The sequence below is a fragment of the Typopeltis vanoorti genome, chromosome 4 (genome assembly GCF_054136105.1).
Source record: "Typopeltis vanoorti isolate ZY-2024b chromosome 4, IOZ_Tvanoo_1.0, whole genome shotgun sequence".
NCBI lineage: Eukaryota > Metazoa > Arthropoda > Arachnida > Uropygi > Thelyphonidae > Typopeltis > Typopeltis vanoorti.
Window position 1 is genome coordinate 164,072,480 of NC_143552.1, and position 13,412 is coordinate 164,085,891.

Sequence of the window (13,412 nt, forward strand, 5' to 3'; positions counted from 1 at the left end):
AGACTAAATAGTGATCACTTCCAATTTCAAATCCTCTGTACACTCTGGTGTCCTGCACCAGGGAGAAAACATCACTATCAACAATAACATAGTCAATGAGACTTTTCTTATTCCTAGCCTCTTCTCTCCATGTGAATTTGTGCACATTTTTATGTTGGAACATGGTGTTAGTAATAACCAGTTCATGTCCTGAGCAGAAATCCAACAGATATTTGCCATTATTATTAGCTTTGCTCTTTTCTCCAAATTTTCCCAAAATATTTTTGTATGTCTCACAATCATTTCCTGCTCTATTTAGATCCCCAACAAGGACCAACTTTTCCTTTTTCATTGTGTCAGTTGCTTTTTCTAAAGCCTCAAAAAATTCCTCCACTTCTACCTTAGTAGAACCTTCTGTGGGACCATAGGCACAAATAAGTCTCATTGTCCAGTTCTCCATTCTCATATTTGCCCACATTACTCTACTTGAGACTGACTGCCATTCAAGAAGATTAGCCTCGTATTTTGTGTTGAATACTATGGCTACTCCTTCTTTTCCTTGATTGTTATTGCCTGAATATAACATTTTGTATTTATTGCTCAGAAAGATCTCACCAGTTTTGGTCTTTTTTGTTTCAGTCACCCCTATTATGTCGATCTGGTACTTATATGACTGTATATCTATATCAAAAATCTAGGAAAGTCTAATCAAGATTACTCATTAATTTTTTTTTTTTTTCGATCATGTCTCTACTTCAAAATATTCCGTTTTATACTTAATACTTAGTGATATAACATCACGTGGCGTGTTCTATTTTTAACGATCTATTGTTTCTAGCTTGTATTTTTTTTAAAAAATTGTGCTTGTAATACCACTGAGGATGGTCTGCTATTTCCAGACTGAAATATTTGGTTAATTAAATATCTTTCTTGTGTTTACGTGCATATATCATTCACTTTGAACACTTGGTGGGATAGTTCTCATCTTCGAGTTTATTTTTTTTCTTCTTTATAGAGGGTATTAGTAAGAGCTCTATTCCAATTACCCAAAATTCAACCATCAGTATTATGCAGTGCAACCAGTGCATAACTTTGATACTTTCATATTTGATTTTAGTTAAATATCATCTACCTTTCCACATTTCTGTTTCTGATGACTGTTGCTATATTAGGTGTTTACAAGTACTCTGGATTGCATTCCTCTTGAATATTTTCTACTATTGTCACTGCTTATCTCATTTAATAATCCTCCAAAATAATTACTCCTGACATCAACACTGTCTTCACCTTCAGTTTTTATGATTATATCTGATTCCTTTTAGAGTATACTCATTTCTAATTATTTTCATGCACACCTAAGAGATATTTATATTCTATATTCTTAGCAATTAATTATTTTTAAGTACCTCTAAGAGCTACTCAACTTGTTTTTTTTTTACACACAGCTGAACTTTCTTATTTCCTATGTAATATCCTCTTGGAACACCTAATTATTAGAACCTAATTGTTAGAAACTTGCATGTTTCTCTCTCTCAAACTCTTATTTTTTGCTTAAATAATATTTGAATATATAGTTCACCTCTGAAAACTACTGAACTGATTCTTTTAAAACTTAAAAGAATATTCTTCTTTTCAATATGATATATTCATTTTTATCTGGCAAGACTAAATGGAAATTACAAATATCAAATAAAATAATAAATAATAATTTATTGAGTTACTAATAATTGCTGGATCTCAAACCAGCATTTTCAGAGCACAAATTACAACTGCATACAACACTCAAATTGATGCAGAAGCAATTTAAACAATAACTGAAAAGGACTAATATCCCATCACGGCACCCTCATAGGGACTAGATAAAAGAGTTAATTCAGAGAAGTCAAGCTGAAGAGGTCTTGATGGCTAATTACATTGTTGCAGAAACAATTCAGATTGCATTTGAAACAATTTAATTAAGTGCTGTGAGTCTTACTATTGTCATTTGAATATGCTAGTTTGAAAGTTATTAGAAAAATCAATAAATATTTGTTTGATGTCATTAAGTACTTATTTTTCTTCTGGTACTGTTTATATTGTTAAAGCGCTGTTATGAATAACCACAAACACTTAAACCAATCATTATGTCTGAACTTCATTGTGGATTCAAAGACAAAGACCCAAAAAACAAGAAATCAAAGCAAAAGTTTGTGTGTGAAAGTAAGCAAGTGCTATGAGAGAATACATAGAAAAATGTGAGAAAGCTTAGTAATGTGTATATTAAGCAGCTACATAAAAGTCAAGGAAGACTTTGGTGAAAATATAAAAGACAAAATCATAAAGGTGGATGTTTTGAAGGCTACTGAAGAAGTTTAGAAATGGAGGAAAGGGAATACCTTAAAAGCAATCAGAAATGATGGCATAAAAAATGATCTGCACGATATAAGCAGTGAATAAACAATGGTATAAAATATTCAAGGGGAATGGAACAGAACAGGTAAGCATTATTTCTTGTGTGTGCTTGTGTACACACACACACACACACACACACACACACACACTTGGCATTTTACACGAGGGTGGTTTGAAATGTTCTCGTCCTAACAATGAAAAAAGAAATTTATAATTTCAAAATTATTTTTTTATTTTTCAACATAATCTCCCTTAAGACTAATACATTTATTCAGCGATGCTCCAGCACCATTATCACATCCCTGTAGTGGTTCTCAATAAGATCTGCAAAATACCCCTGTACAGCTACAATCACTTCTTGATTTGAAGAAAAATGCTGACCAGCAAGGAAGAGTTTTAGTTTTGGGAAGAGATAAGTCAGAGGGGGTCAAATCTGGGGAATAGAGTGGCTGTTCCAACAAATCATAGTGCAGATCTCTTAATTTTCCCATTGGCAAAACACCTTTTTGGACAGGTGCATTGTCCTGATGAAAGATTATTTTTTTTCTTCTGCAAACTAGGTCTTTTCTCACGAATTTTTTAGTCTAGTCTGGTTAAAAGATCAGAATAATATTTCCTGGTTATGATTTTATCATTTTCAAGATATTTAATAAACAAAATGCCTTTAGCATCCCAAAACATTGATGCTATGATCTTTCCTGCTGATGGAACTGACTTTGTCTTCTTTGGCGCTGAACAACCAGCTACTGTCCACTGTTTTGACTGCTGTTCGGATTCTGGTGTGTAATGGTGAATCCAAGTCTCATCCATATTATAATAATAATAAATTTAGTTTAATCCTTTATCCAAGTGTAATCAAACAAAGTTTGTGCCTAAAGTATCTTCAGGACTGGGGCAACTCGTGGTAAAGGAGGACAAGCTCTCATCACTCCTTGTCTCAGTGTCTCCCATAATGCAAAGCACATCTCCTTGCTTAAAAAAAAAAGGATTAAACTAAATTTATTATAACCAAGTGGAAAATAAACTTCCAACATCTTTCTCTAAATCCAGAGTAATTTAATAATAAGGCGGTACACCTTTTGGCAACTCTTATAGGTAAATATGACCTCTCCATTGTTTCTGCCTTAGTATCACCACTTCTGGGTCTGACTCCCACTGACGAGACCTCAATAAAGGTCGAAACTGGTCTGGGTAGTGGCCTTTCCCTTAATGCATAGCATTATACATGTCTGCAAGGAGATGTGCTTTGTATTATGGGAGATACTGAGACAAGGAGTGATGAGAGCTTGGTCCACCTTTAACACGAGTTGCCTCAGTCCTGAAGATACTTCAAGCGCAAACTTTGTTTGCTTACACTTGGATAAAGGATTAAACTAAATTTATAGTCTAACCAAGTGGAAAATAAACTTCCAAAACCTCTCATCCATAGTAATAAATCGACGCACAAAATCAGTTTTATTCTGGTTAAAATGCTCCAAGCACTGTTCAGAGATTTTCATGCAAGTGCGTTTATGATCTACTGTAAGCAAGCAAGGCACCCATCTTACGCAAAGCTTTTTCATTTGCAATACTTCATGCAAAATATATCCTACACATTCTTTTGAAATGCGTATAGTCTCAGCAATTTCACGGACTTTGACTCGCCGGTCATGCAATAACATCGTGCACTTGATCAATGATTTTGATGTTGTTACAATTTTTGGACATCCTTCACGTGGATTATCTTCAAGGCTGGTATGGCCATGTTTAAACTTGGCAGCCCATTTCTTAATTGTCGAAAATGAAGGAGAAGAGTGCCCATAAACTTTTTATGAACTTCGAATGAATTTCTTTTGGTGTTAAACCTTCTTTTACAAAGAATTTTATAACCGCACGATACTCAATTTTATCCACTTCAAGGGATACAGACAACACTTTTGCTTCAGACAGCTGTATAAAACAAGCTACTTGATAGAATGACTTGCAATTTCACATATATGCTTATGACAGATGTACCAACTTAGAAAAAAAAATCTTGCTGATAGTGCTGCCATCTATGGTCGAGGCCGAGAACTTTTCAGACCATCCTCGTACATAATCTGTAGTTTATATCAAGATATAAATTTCAAACATTTATATCCAGAAAAATTACGTCACTTATTTTTCTACTTTGCTACATCAGGACTGATGGATTCTGTTCATCAGATATTTAGAAAACAAATATTGATATTTATGGTTCAAATATAATTGGATAATATACATACATACATACATATATATATATATATATATATATATATATATATATATATATATATATAAGAAAAGTTGGGTAGTCTGCAAGGTGAGTGGATTTTAATAACATCCAAAATCAGTTTCTTCAGTCTGTAGTTAAGATTAAAGCAAAACGATTTAAAAAAAAAAAAGAAAATATTAAAGTTATTATAAACTTTCCTAATTACCTGGCGATCACTTTCATGGCCTGCTTCATCAGCTTTGCTAAGATACATTCTGATGTGTTCACTACGTTTTGCATTTAACTGTTCTACCAAGTTTAATGTTCGCTTGCATAAGGCTTGTCCAATAGGATCAAAAAACACAAATATTAAATCAGCTATATCACCTAAAAAATTTAAGATAGGGGAATATTAAAATATAATGCAGTAAGGCTAGAAAAATATTAGACCAAATATCTTATTAAAAATTTATTAAATACAATTTTAAATTTATCAACAGAATAATCATCCATTGCTGTCTTTCCACTCATTAAATTTAGATTTATTTCATACATATTTCCTTCATTAAAAATTTTATAGATCTCTTCTATAAAATATCCACCTGACATCATCATTATCCTGTTCAGTCAATGGTTAATGTATGGAAAAAGTATTCTGTCTTTAGATCTAGCAAATCACAGATCCTGAATTAAGTGGTACATGGATATTTGAAAGGAAGCTTAGGACATTATTTGGTAGTTTCCTCTCACTGCTGCTTATGGCACATTCAACCATGGATTTCTCAAAGTTTATAGCATTATCAAGGACTACAAACTTGCAGTCCTTCCAACAGTAATAACATTTTGTGGCACAGGCAAAAAAAAAAAAAAAAAAGGTGGGGGGGGAGGAACCACAATGGAATTTAGGTCCTCTTCTTTTTGACATCTATGTCAATGACCAAAACCAATTTATTGTGGCATATGAAGCTTACATATGCAAATGATCTAGCTTTTGTGACACAAGCCTCTGACTTTAATATGACTAAAGATTAAACTGTTCTTGAAATTTTTCATGTTGATCCAGTTAAACCCAAGTAAGCCTATTTTATCTGAAAATTTCTCAGCTTACTAAGAACTAAACATTATATGGAATATTCATAATAATACTTAATGGTATGAACCACACCAAGAGGGAAAACATACATTTATTAAACTAGCTAATATTTTACTGGTTTTCACCCAGCATCATCATAGCACAACGATAACTGTGATAGGGTACACAGGACTAAATTAAGTAATTGTAGAAACAATTTAAACTATAACTGACACCTAATGTCTTTACATGGCATCCTCTATGGGTCAGATAACTACAAAGTTAATTTAGAGAAGTCCAGCTATTAGGTCTTAAAACGATAGTCTCCCAGATCTTTGGTAAATTAATACAATCATACTCGAGGTTGGAAGAGTGCTTCGTAGCTGATGCTGATTCTAAGAATAGCCTCTGAGACCTGTAACGACTGCTATGTAATATAAATGTTTTCCTCCATCTGATCCTATATGAAGGAGTATCTAGAGCATGGTCTGCCAATCCCGACTTACCATACAGATGATCAGTCTGTCTCAAAGTACACTAAACAGCAGGCACCAAGATGTTCAAGAGGATATCATCAATCTTTAAGAGAATGTATAAAAGTAGCTAGCTGAACGTAAGTAATATGGAGATCATAATTGCAGAGAACTTTGGCTATTTTTTCTGATGTACTCTTGACATATGGGATGGGAATTCCATATTTGCTGTGATCCTGTGTTTGGGGTCATGTAATATTTTATTGATTTTATATGGGCTGTAGCCATTGGCTAAAAAAGGTGTTGTGAAGGTCCCTGAGCTCAGTTTCATGGGATGTGTCATTTGAACAAATAGCCATAACTTGGTTAGCAAGTGTTTTGAGGATACCATATTGTTGGGAAGGGTAGTGGTGTGATTGTTTATGTAAATACTAGTATGAGTAGGTTTTCTATAAATGGAGAAGGATACTTAAGAAGTCATGTCACTAGTGTATCTAAAAAGGTTTTAGTGTGGCTGTATTGAGTGCTTGGTTTTCAAAATGCTCCACACAGGAGTTTGCTAGAGAGGAACTCATAGCAGTCCCATCTAGCTGTTTGCATATTTTTCCTTTCCACAGGAAATTATTATTATTATGACACCTCCAGGGAGTCCAAAGACTCATTGAGGGAGAGTGTGCCAACAGCATCGAACGATTGAACTCCTTCCAACTACTAACTGCACTCAAACTTGCTTAACTTTTTTGCATGAGCCATTAGTAGCAGAGGGTCTACCAATCAACCAAACCTGCGTACATGATATATGGTGAATTTGAATAATTCAATTATGTCGTGGGGGGGGGGGTTGCTTAAGGTGAAGGATCTCTGTCAAAGGTACTTAGTGAAAAGTAAAATGAGGTGATATCAAAACTGAACATGTCAGAATCTGTTAGTCAGATTTTCTTTTAATGTTTTAAAGAGGAGTTTTTAATAGATGAAGGAGAGTTGCTGTAAGATAGGAAAGTGATTTAGATAAATATTTAGCCAATTTGTAGGTGGGGCTGTCTATACTATTAGAAGGTATTGGATTTGGGAATTTTAGGAATAATAATACATGGAATAATACACTCCTAATGCCAGAAGTATACAGTACATTTGGATATCACTCTTGACTGGATCACGACATTTAAAAAAGGAAAACAAAGGCTAAATTACACGTGTCAAGAAATATTGTTTCCTTGACCCAAGTGTAAGCAATACAGCCTCTATATATAATGCTTTACATCAATTGATTTAGTATCCCATAATGCAAAGCACACTTCCTTTTACACATGTATGTTGCTAAACATTCTGGAAACGCCACTACCAAGACCGATTTTTGACCTTTATTAAGGTCTAATCAGTGGGAGCCAGAAAGATACCAAATTTGAATTAATCCAAATTATGCTATTAATAATCATTAATAAAATAATTTCAATTGAGACAGTTGTAGAAGTTTTTTTACAAAGTAAATAATACTTACCAAGAAATTATATACTTGTTTAATCCTTTACCGAAGTGTAAACAAGCAAAGTTTCCACATGAAGTATCTTTATGACTAGTAGCTACTTGTTTATAGAGGTGTTGACTTCATTATGATATACTGAGGCAACTGATGAAGTCAACAGCCTCTATATACAAGTGGACTATAGAGCTGGAGGTTAAAATAAAAAAATAAAAAAAAAGCTAGCTCTACAGCTGAAACTAACTTGGTTAGTCATAATCGTGAGGACAGCATGTATGCATATATTTCATAGTGTAGTTTTTCATTTCCCTGTTCTTTCTGTTTAGTAGGATATTTTTTATTTTATATTTTTAATGTCTAACCAGTTATTGCTTTACGAATAATGCACATTTTTATTTTTTCAGAAATGTCTGGTGGTGGCATTGTCCCCTTACTCAAGCCAGTGTAGAGCATTTATTTTCAACTCTAAGAATCATTGCATCAGATTTGAAAGCATCAATGAAAGACAAGTTGCTTGAAGCAGTCTTCTTAAGAACAAATAGCTATACATAATAAAAATTTTGAAAATTCAGTTTTTTAAGGGAAATAAAATTAATTTTCATGTGTTTAAATATGGCAAATATAAGTCAATGTTTTTTCCTACAATGCAATAAGTTGTTTACAGTTGTTCAGTGTCTTCATTCATTTTTGTTCCTTTTGTTCATTAAACTAAAAGTCAAATTAACTGTATTTTCAGCTTATAATGTAAGCATCATTCCAACAGCGTTTTCATTTGTCAGCTGGGTATGATCATTGCTCACTTCAACAGTTCAAAATAAAATTAGGATGAATAAAAGAAACTGGACCACAAAATTTTCTTACGACTCCATGGCAAAGAGTATCTTCAGCTATAGTCAAGAAGATATTTCACATGCAAACTTGTTTGCTTACAGTTGGATCAAGGAAACAATATTTCTTGACACGTAAATAATTACAACGATATATGTTATGGAGTAAATGGGTTTATTAACAAAGAAAAAATGTTTACACATGATGATATGCACATCCACACCTATCCGTGTGTTGAAGCTTAAGTGCCGTGAAGAATTCACGCTGGAGGTTTAATGGAATATTATCAGCACTGAGAAAGGATTAAAACTAATTTTAATGCTTCCGATATTTCGTCTGTCACAGAGACATCTTCAGGGATTACAAAAAACTTTTTGTAACAACACACACAAATACAATACAACAGTGAGTAAAACTAAAGTCCTATCTAATAAATTTAGTTTAATCCTTTATCCAAGTGTGAGCAAACAAAGTTTGTGCCTGAAAGTATCTTCAGGACTGGGGTAAAGTGGTGCAACACCACCTGGCTCCCACTGAAGAGACCTCAATAAAGGTCGAAACCCTTCCCTTAATGCATAACATTAGACATATCCGCAAGGAGATGTGTTTTGCATTATGGAGATACTGAGATAGGAGTGTTGGTAGCTTGCTCCACCTTTGCAAGGAGTCGCCCTGGTGTTGCACCACCTTACCCCAGTCCTGAAGATACTTTCAGGCACAAACTTTGTTTGCTCACACTTGGATAAAGGATTAAACTAAATTTATTATATTCTAACCAAGTGAAAAATAAATTTTCAAAATAAAGTCCTATCTAGGTGCACCCTCTATGGGCATTTACAAGTAGCCTAGGATGTAAAGAGGGATCTCTGATAATTAATGTTTCCCAAACTTTGGGAAGTTTCATGCAACCGTATTTATTTAAATTAGGTTGATTCCTGAGTGCAGATGCAGATTCAAAGAACGGTCTTTCTTTTTTGAATTTACTATGGTGGAGCATGGTGTTTTTTTCAGGAGATCCTGTTGGTTGTATCCAAAACATAGTCTGCAAGGCCAGATTGACCATAATCTTGATTGCAGATGTATGACTTGTGATCTTCTAATCGGATGGTTGATGATCTGCCTGTCTGTCCAAAGTAAGAAAGTTTACAGGAACAAGGTACTCTATATACTCCAGGGAGCTGATCTTTGGTGGAACGGATAAGGGTAGCAAGTTTACAGTGGGGCTTAAAAATTGTATGGAGGTTGTACTTTTTTTAATGATCTGGCAATTTTTTCTGATGTGCCATGGATGTAAGGTATGGTGATGGCATTTCTGATGTCCTTCTGAAGAGATGGTCAGGGAATAGGGAAGGACTTGATTATTTTTTTAATTCTGTAATCATTGTAGCCATTGGAAAGGAAGCTGAGAAGGGTGGTAGGAGAGTTTGTGAATGTATCCACCTGTATGAGTAGGTTTTCTATATACAGAGAAAGAAAAGTTACCATTAGGAAGACGTGTTACTAAGGTGTGTAGGAAGGGTAAACTATTGTTATTTTCCTTTTCCATCGTAAACTGGATTCTTGGATGTAGACTATTGAGGTGACTAAGGAAGGAGTCTTATATGTCTAGGCCATGAAGCTAAATAGAGAACACATCATCTACATATCTTAGCCAGATAGAAGGTTGTAGAGGGGAAGAGTCTTTGGCTTGTTTTTCAAAATTTTCCATGTAAAAATTGGCAAGAGGGGGCGAACCCATGCCAGTTCCCTCTATGTGTTTGTAGATTTTGTTCTTCCAATAAAAATAACCAGAATTGATGGCAAAGGAAAAGACTTTTAAGATATCAGAAGGAAAAACGTTTTTTAAGAGTGTTAAGGTGTCAATTAGGGGAATATTGGTAAACAATGAGATGATGTCAAAGCTGACCAATATGTCTGTATTATTTAAAGTAAGATTTTCAATTAAGTTTTTAAAATGGGTCGAGTTTTATTACATAAGATATGGAAAAACCAGTGAGGAGAGGAGTCGGAGAGTTTAGCTAGCTGCTTTGACAATTCATAGCAAGGAGCATTAGTGGCATCTACTATAGGTCTGAGGGGAGAATTAGGTTTGTGGATTTTAGGTAAACCGTATATATGGGGGGACAAGAACTGAAAAGTTTGAGTTTTTTTGTAATATCAGGTAGCCAGGAGGACACTTTTTAAGTGGGTTTTTTAAATTTTTTAACTTGAGTTCTTTTGTGGGATCATGTTCAAGTGGTATGTAGGTAGAGCAATCCCGGAGAATAATATCCATTTTTCGATTATATTCTGAGGCAACTTCTTGAGTTATCTTCCAGACAACTCTCTGCCTTCAGAAAATTGCAGAAAGAAAAAGTATAGTCATCACCAGAGCTGATAAGGGTAATGCCACGGTTGTTCTTAACGCCTCAGAATATAATCGAAAAATTTACATTATTCTCCAGAATTGCTCTACCTACATACCATTTGAACACAATTCCACAAAAACTCAAGTTAAAAATTAAAAAAACCTACTTAAAGTGTCCTCCTGATATTACAATAAAAACTCAAACCTTTCGGTTGTCATCCCCCCCCCATATATACGGTTTACCTAAAATCCACAAATCTAATTCTCCCCTAAGACCTATAGTAGATGCCACTAATGCTCCTTGCTATGAATTGTCAAAGCAGCTAGCTAAACTCTCCGACTCCTCTCCTCACTGGTTTTTCCATATCTTATGTAATAAAACTCGACCCATTTTAAAAACTTAATTGAAAATCTTACTTTAAATAATACAGACATATTGGTCAGCTTTGACATCATCTCATTGTTTACCAATATTCCCCTAATTGACACCTTAACACTCTTAAAAAACGTTTTTCCTTCTGATATCTTAAAAGTCTTTTCCTTTGCCATCAATTCTGGTTATTTTTATTGGAAGAACAAAATCTACAAACACATAGAGGGAACTGGCATGGGCTCGCCCCCTCTTGCCAATTTTTACATGGAAAATTTTGAAAAACAAGCCAAAGACTCTTCCCCTCTACAACCTTCTATCTGGCTAAGATATGTAGATGATGTGTTCTCTATTTGGCTTCATGGCCTAGACATATAAGACTCCTTCCTCAGTCACCTCAATAGTCTACATCCAAGAATCCAGTTTACGATGGAAAAGGAAAATAACAATAGTTTACCCTTCCTACACACCTTAGTAACACGTCTTCCTAATGGTAACTTTTCTTTCTCTGTATATAGAAAACCTACTCATACAGGTGGATACGGTCACAAACTCTCCCACCACTACCCCTCTCAGCAATATGCCATTATTAAAACTTTAATCAATAGAGCCCACAATCTTTATTCCAGTGAAACTGCCCTTTCAACCAAACTCAAACAAATACACAACACCTTCCTTTTCAATGGCTACAATGATTACAGAATTAAAAAAATAATCAAGTCCTTCCCCATTCCTCGACCAGTCTCTTCAGAAATGCCATCACCATACCTTACATCCGTGGCACATCAGAAAAAATTGCCAGATCGTTAAAAAAAGTACAACCTCCATACAGTTTTTAAGCCCCGCTGTAAACTTGCTACCCTTATCCGTTTCACCAAAGATCAGCTCCCTCCTCTCTCAGTGCCAGAGTATATAAAGTACCTTGCTCTTGTAAACTGGCTTACTTCAGTCAGACCAGCAACCATCCAGTTAGAAGAACACGTCATACATCTGCATTAACGATTATGGTCAAACTGGCCTTGCAGACCATGTTTTGGATACAACCCACAGGATCTCCTGGGGGAAAAAAAAAACCGCCATGCTCCACCACAGTAAATTCAAAAAAGAAAGACTGTTCTTTGAATCTGCATCTGCACTCAAGAATCTACCTAATTTAAGCAAATATGGTTGCATAAAACTTCCCAAAATTTGGGAAACATTATCAGAGATCTCTCTTTACATCCTAGGCCACCTGCAAACGTCCATAGAGGGTACACCACCTAGATAGGAGTTTAGTTTCACTCACTGTTGTATTGTATTTATGTGTGTTGTTACAAAAAGTTTTTTGTGATCCCTGAAGATGTCTCTGTGACTGAGACGAAATATTGGAAGCATTAATGTTAGTTTTAATCCTTTCTCAGTGCTGATAATATTCCATTAAACCTCCAACATGTATTATTACTATTGTCCTTTCAACTATATGTTTCAAACTGTTCTTATTTTATGATCTGTGTAATTTAGCTGCTGAATTTTATGTTCTTTCCAATTGACACAAAATAAATAAATGCTAGAAGTGACCTATGACCTTCATCTATCTATCCATCTATATATATTATTATTATTATCTGAGCCCTCCAGGGAGTCAAGGACTCATCGAGGAAGGCTGTAAATTACCCAACCCAGCTATCATACCTACCCTTGAATTCATTCACACTAGATGCACTCACTACCCATAAGAGAAAATTATTCCATTCACTCACTGCTTTCTGGGAGAAAAACCTAGCTCTTACCCCTTTGACTGTAAATAAATTTAACTTCCATGGATGTCGCCCCGTGTTCTCTCCCCACCTTCCATATAACGAAGAATTTCATTGAAATGCTATAACACCCATTCAAAAGTTTATAGACCTCTATCATATCACCCCTCTTTCTCCTGTTAACCAGTCTGTAATCCACATACTGGCAATCTGTCCTCATAATCCAGATATAATCTTTGCAACTCTTCTTTGCACCCTTTCCACAGTTTCTTTATCCCCTTGGAACCACCCAGGACACCAAATCTGTGTACAATAATCCAGGTGTGGTCTTATCAAAGCCTTATAAAGAGGCAAAATTACTTCCTTATCCTTACATGTCAAGGCTCGCTTCGACATAGCAATTATCCTCTGAGTTGTATTTGCAACTTTTGCTATGTGACCTTTGAACTTTAAATTCTTATCCACCAAAATCCCTTGCCTCTTCAGTTTCTTGTAGCATAACCCTGCTAATATAATATGCC

At 34.9% G+C, this 13,412-nt stretch overlaps 1 protein-coding gene across 4 annotated transcripts in view; it reads right to left on the reverse strand.

Moving 5' to 3' along the window:
• Positions 1–13,412, reverse strand: part of LOC150107818 (uncharacterized) — a 321,462-nt gene that overhangs the window by 78,102 nt on the left and 229,948 nt on the right. For all 4 annotated transcript variants that reach the window (XM_090392071.1, XM_090392070.1, XM_090392069.1 and 1 more), the window contains one exon: positions 4,812–4,972. In XM_090392071.1, the coding sequence (XP_090248197.1) occupies positions 4,812–4,972 (161 nt within the window). The remainder of the gene's footprint in view (positions 1–4,811; positions 4,973–13,412) is intronic.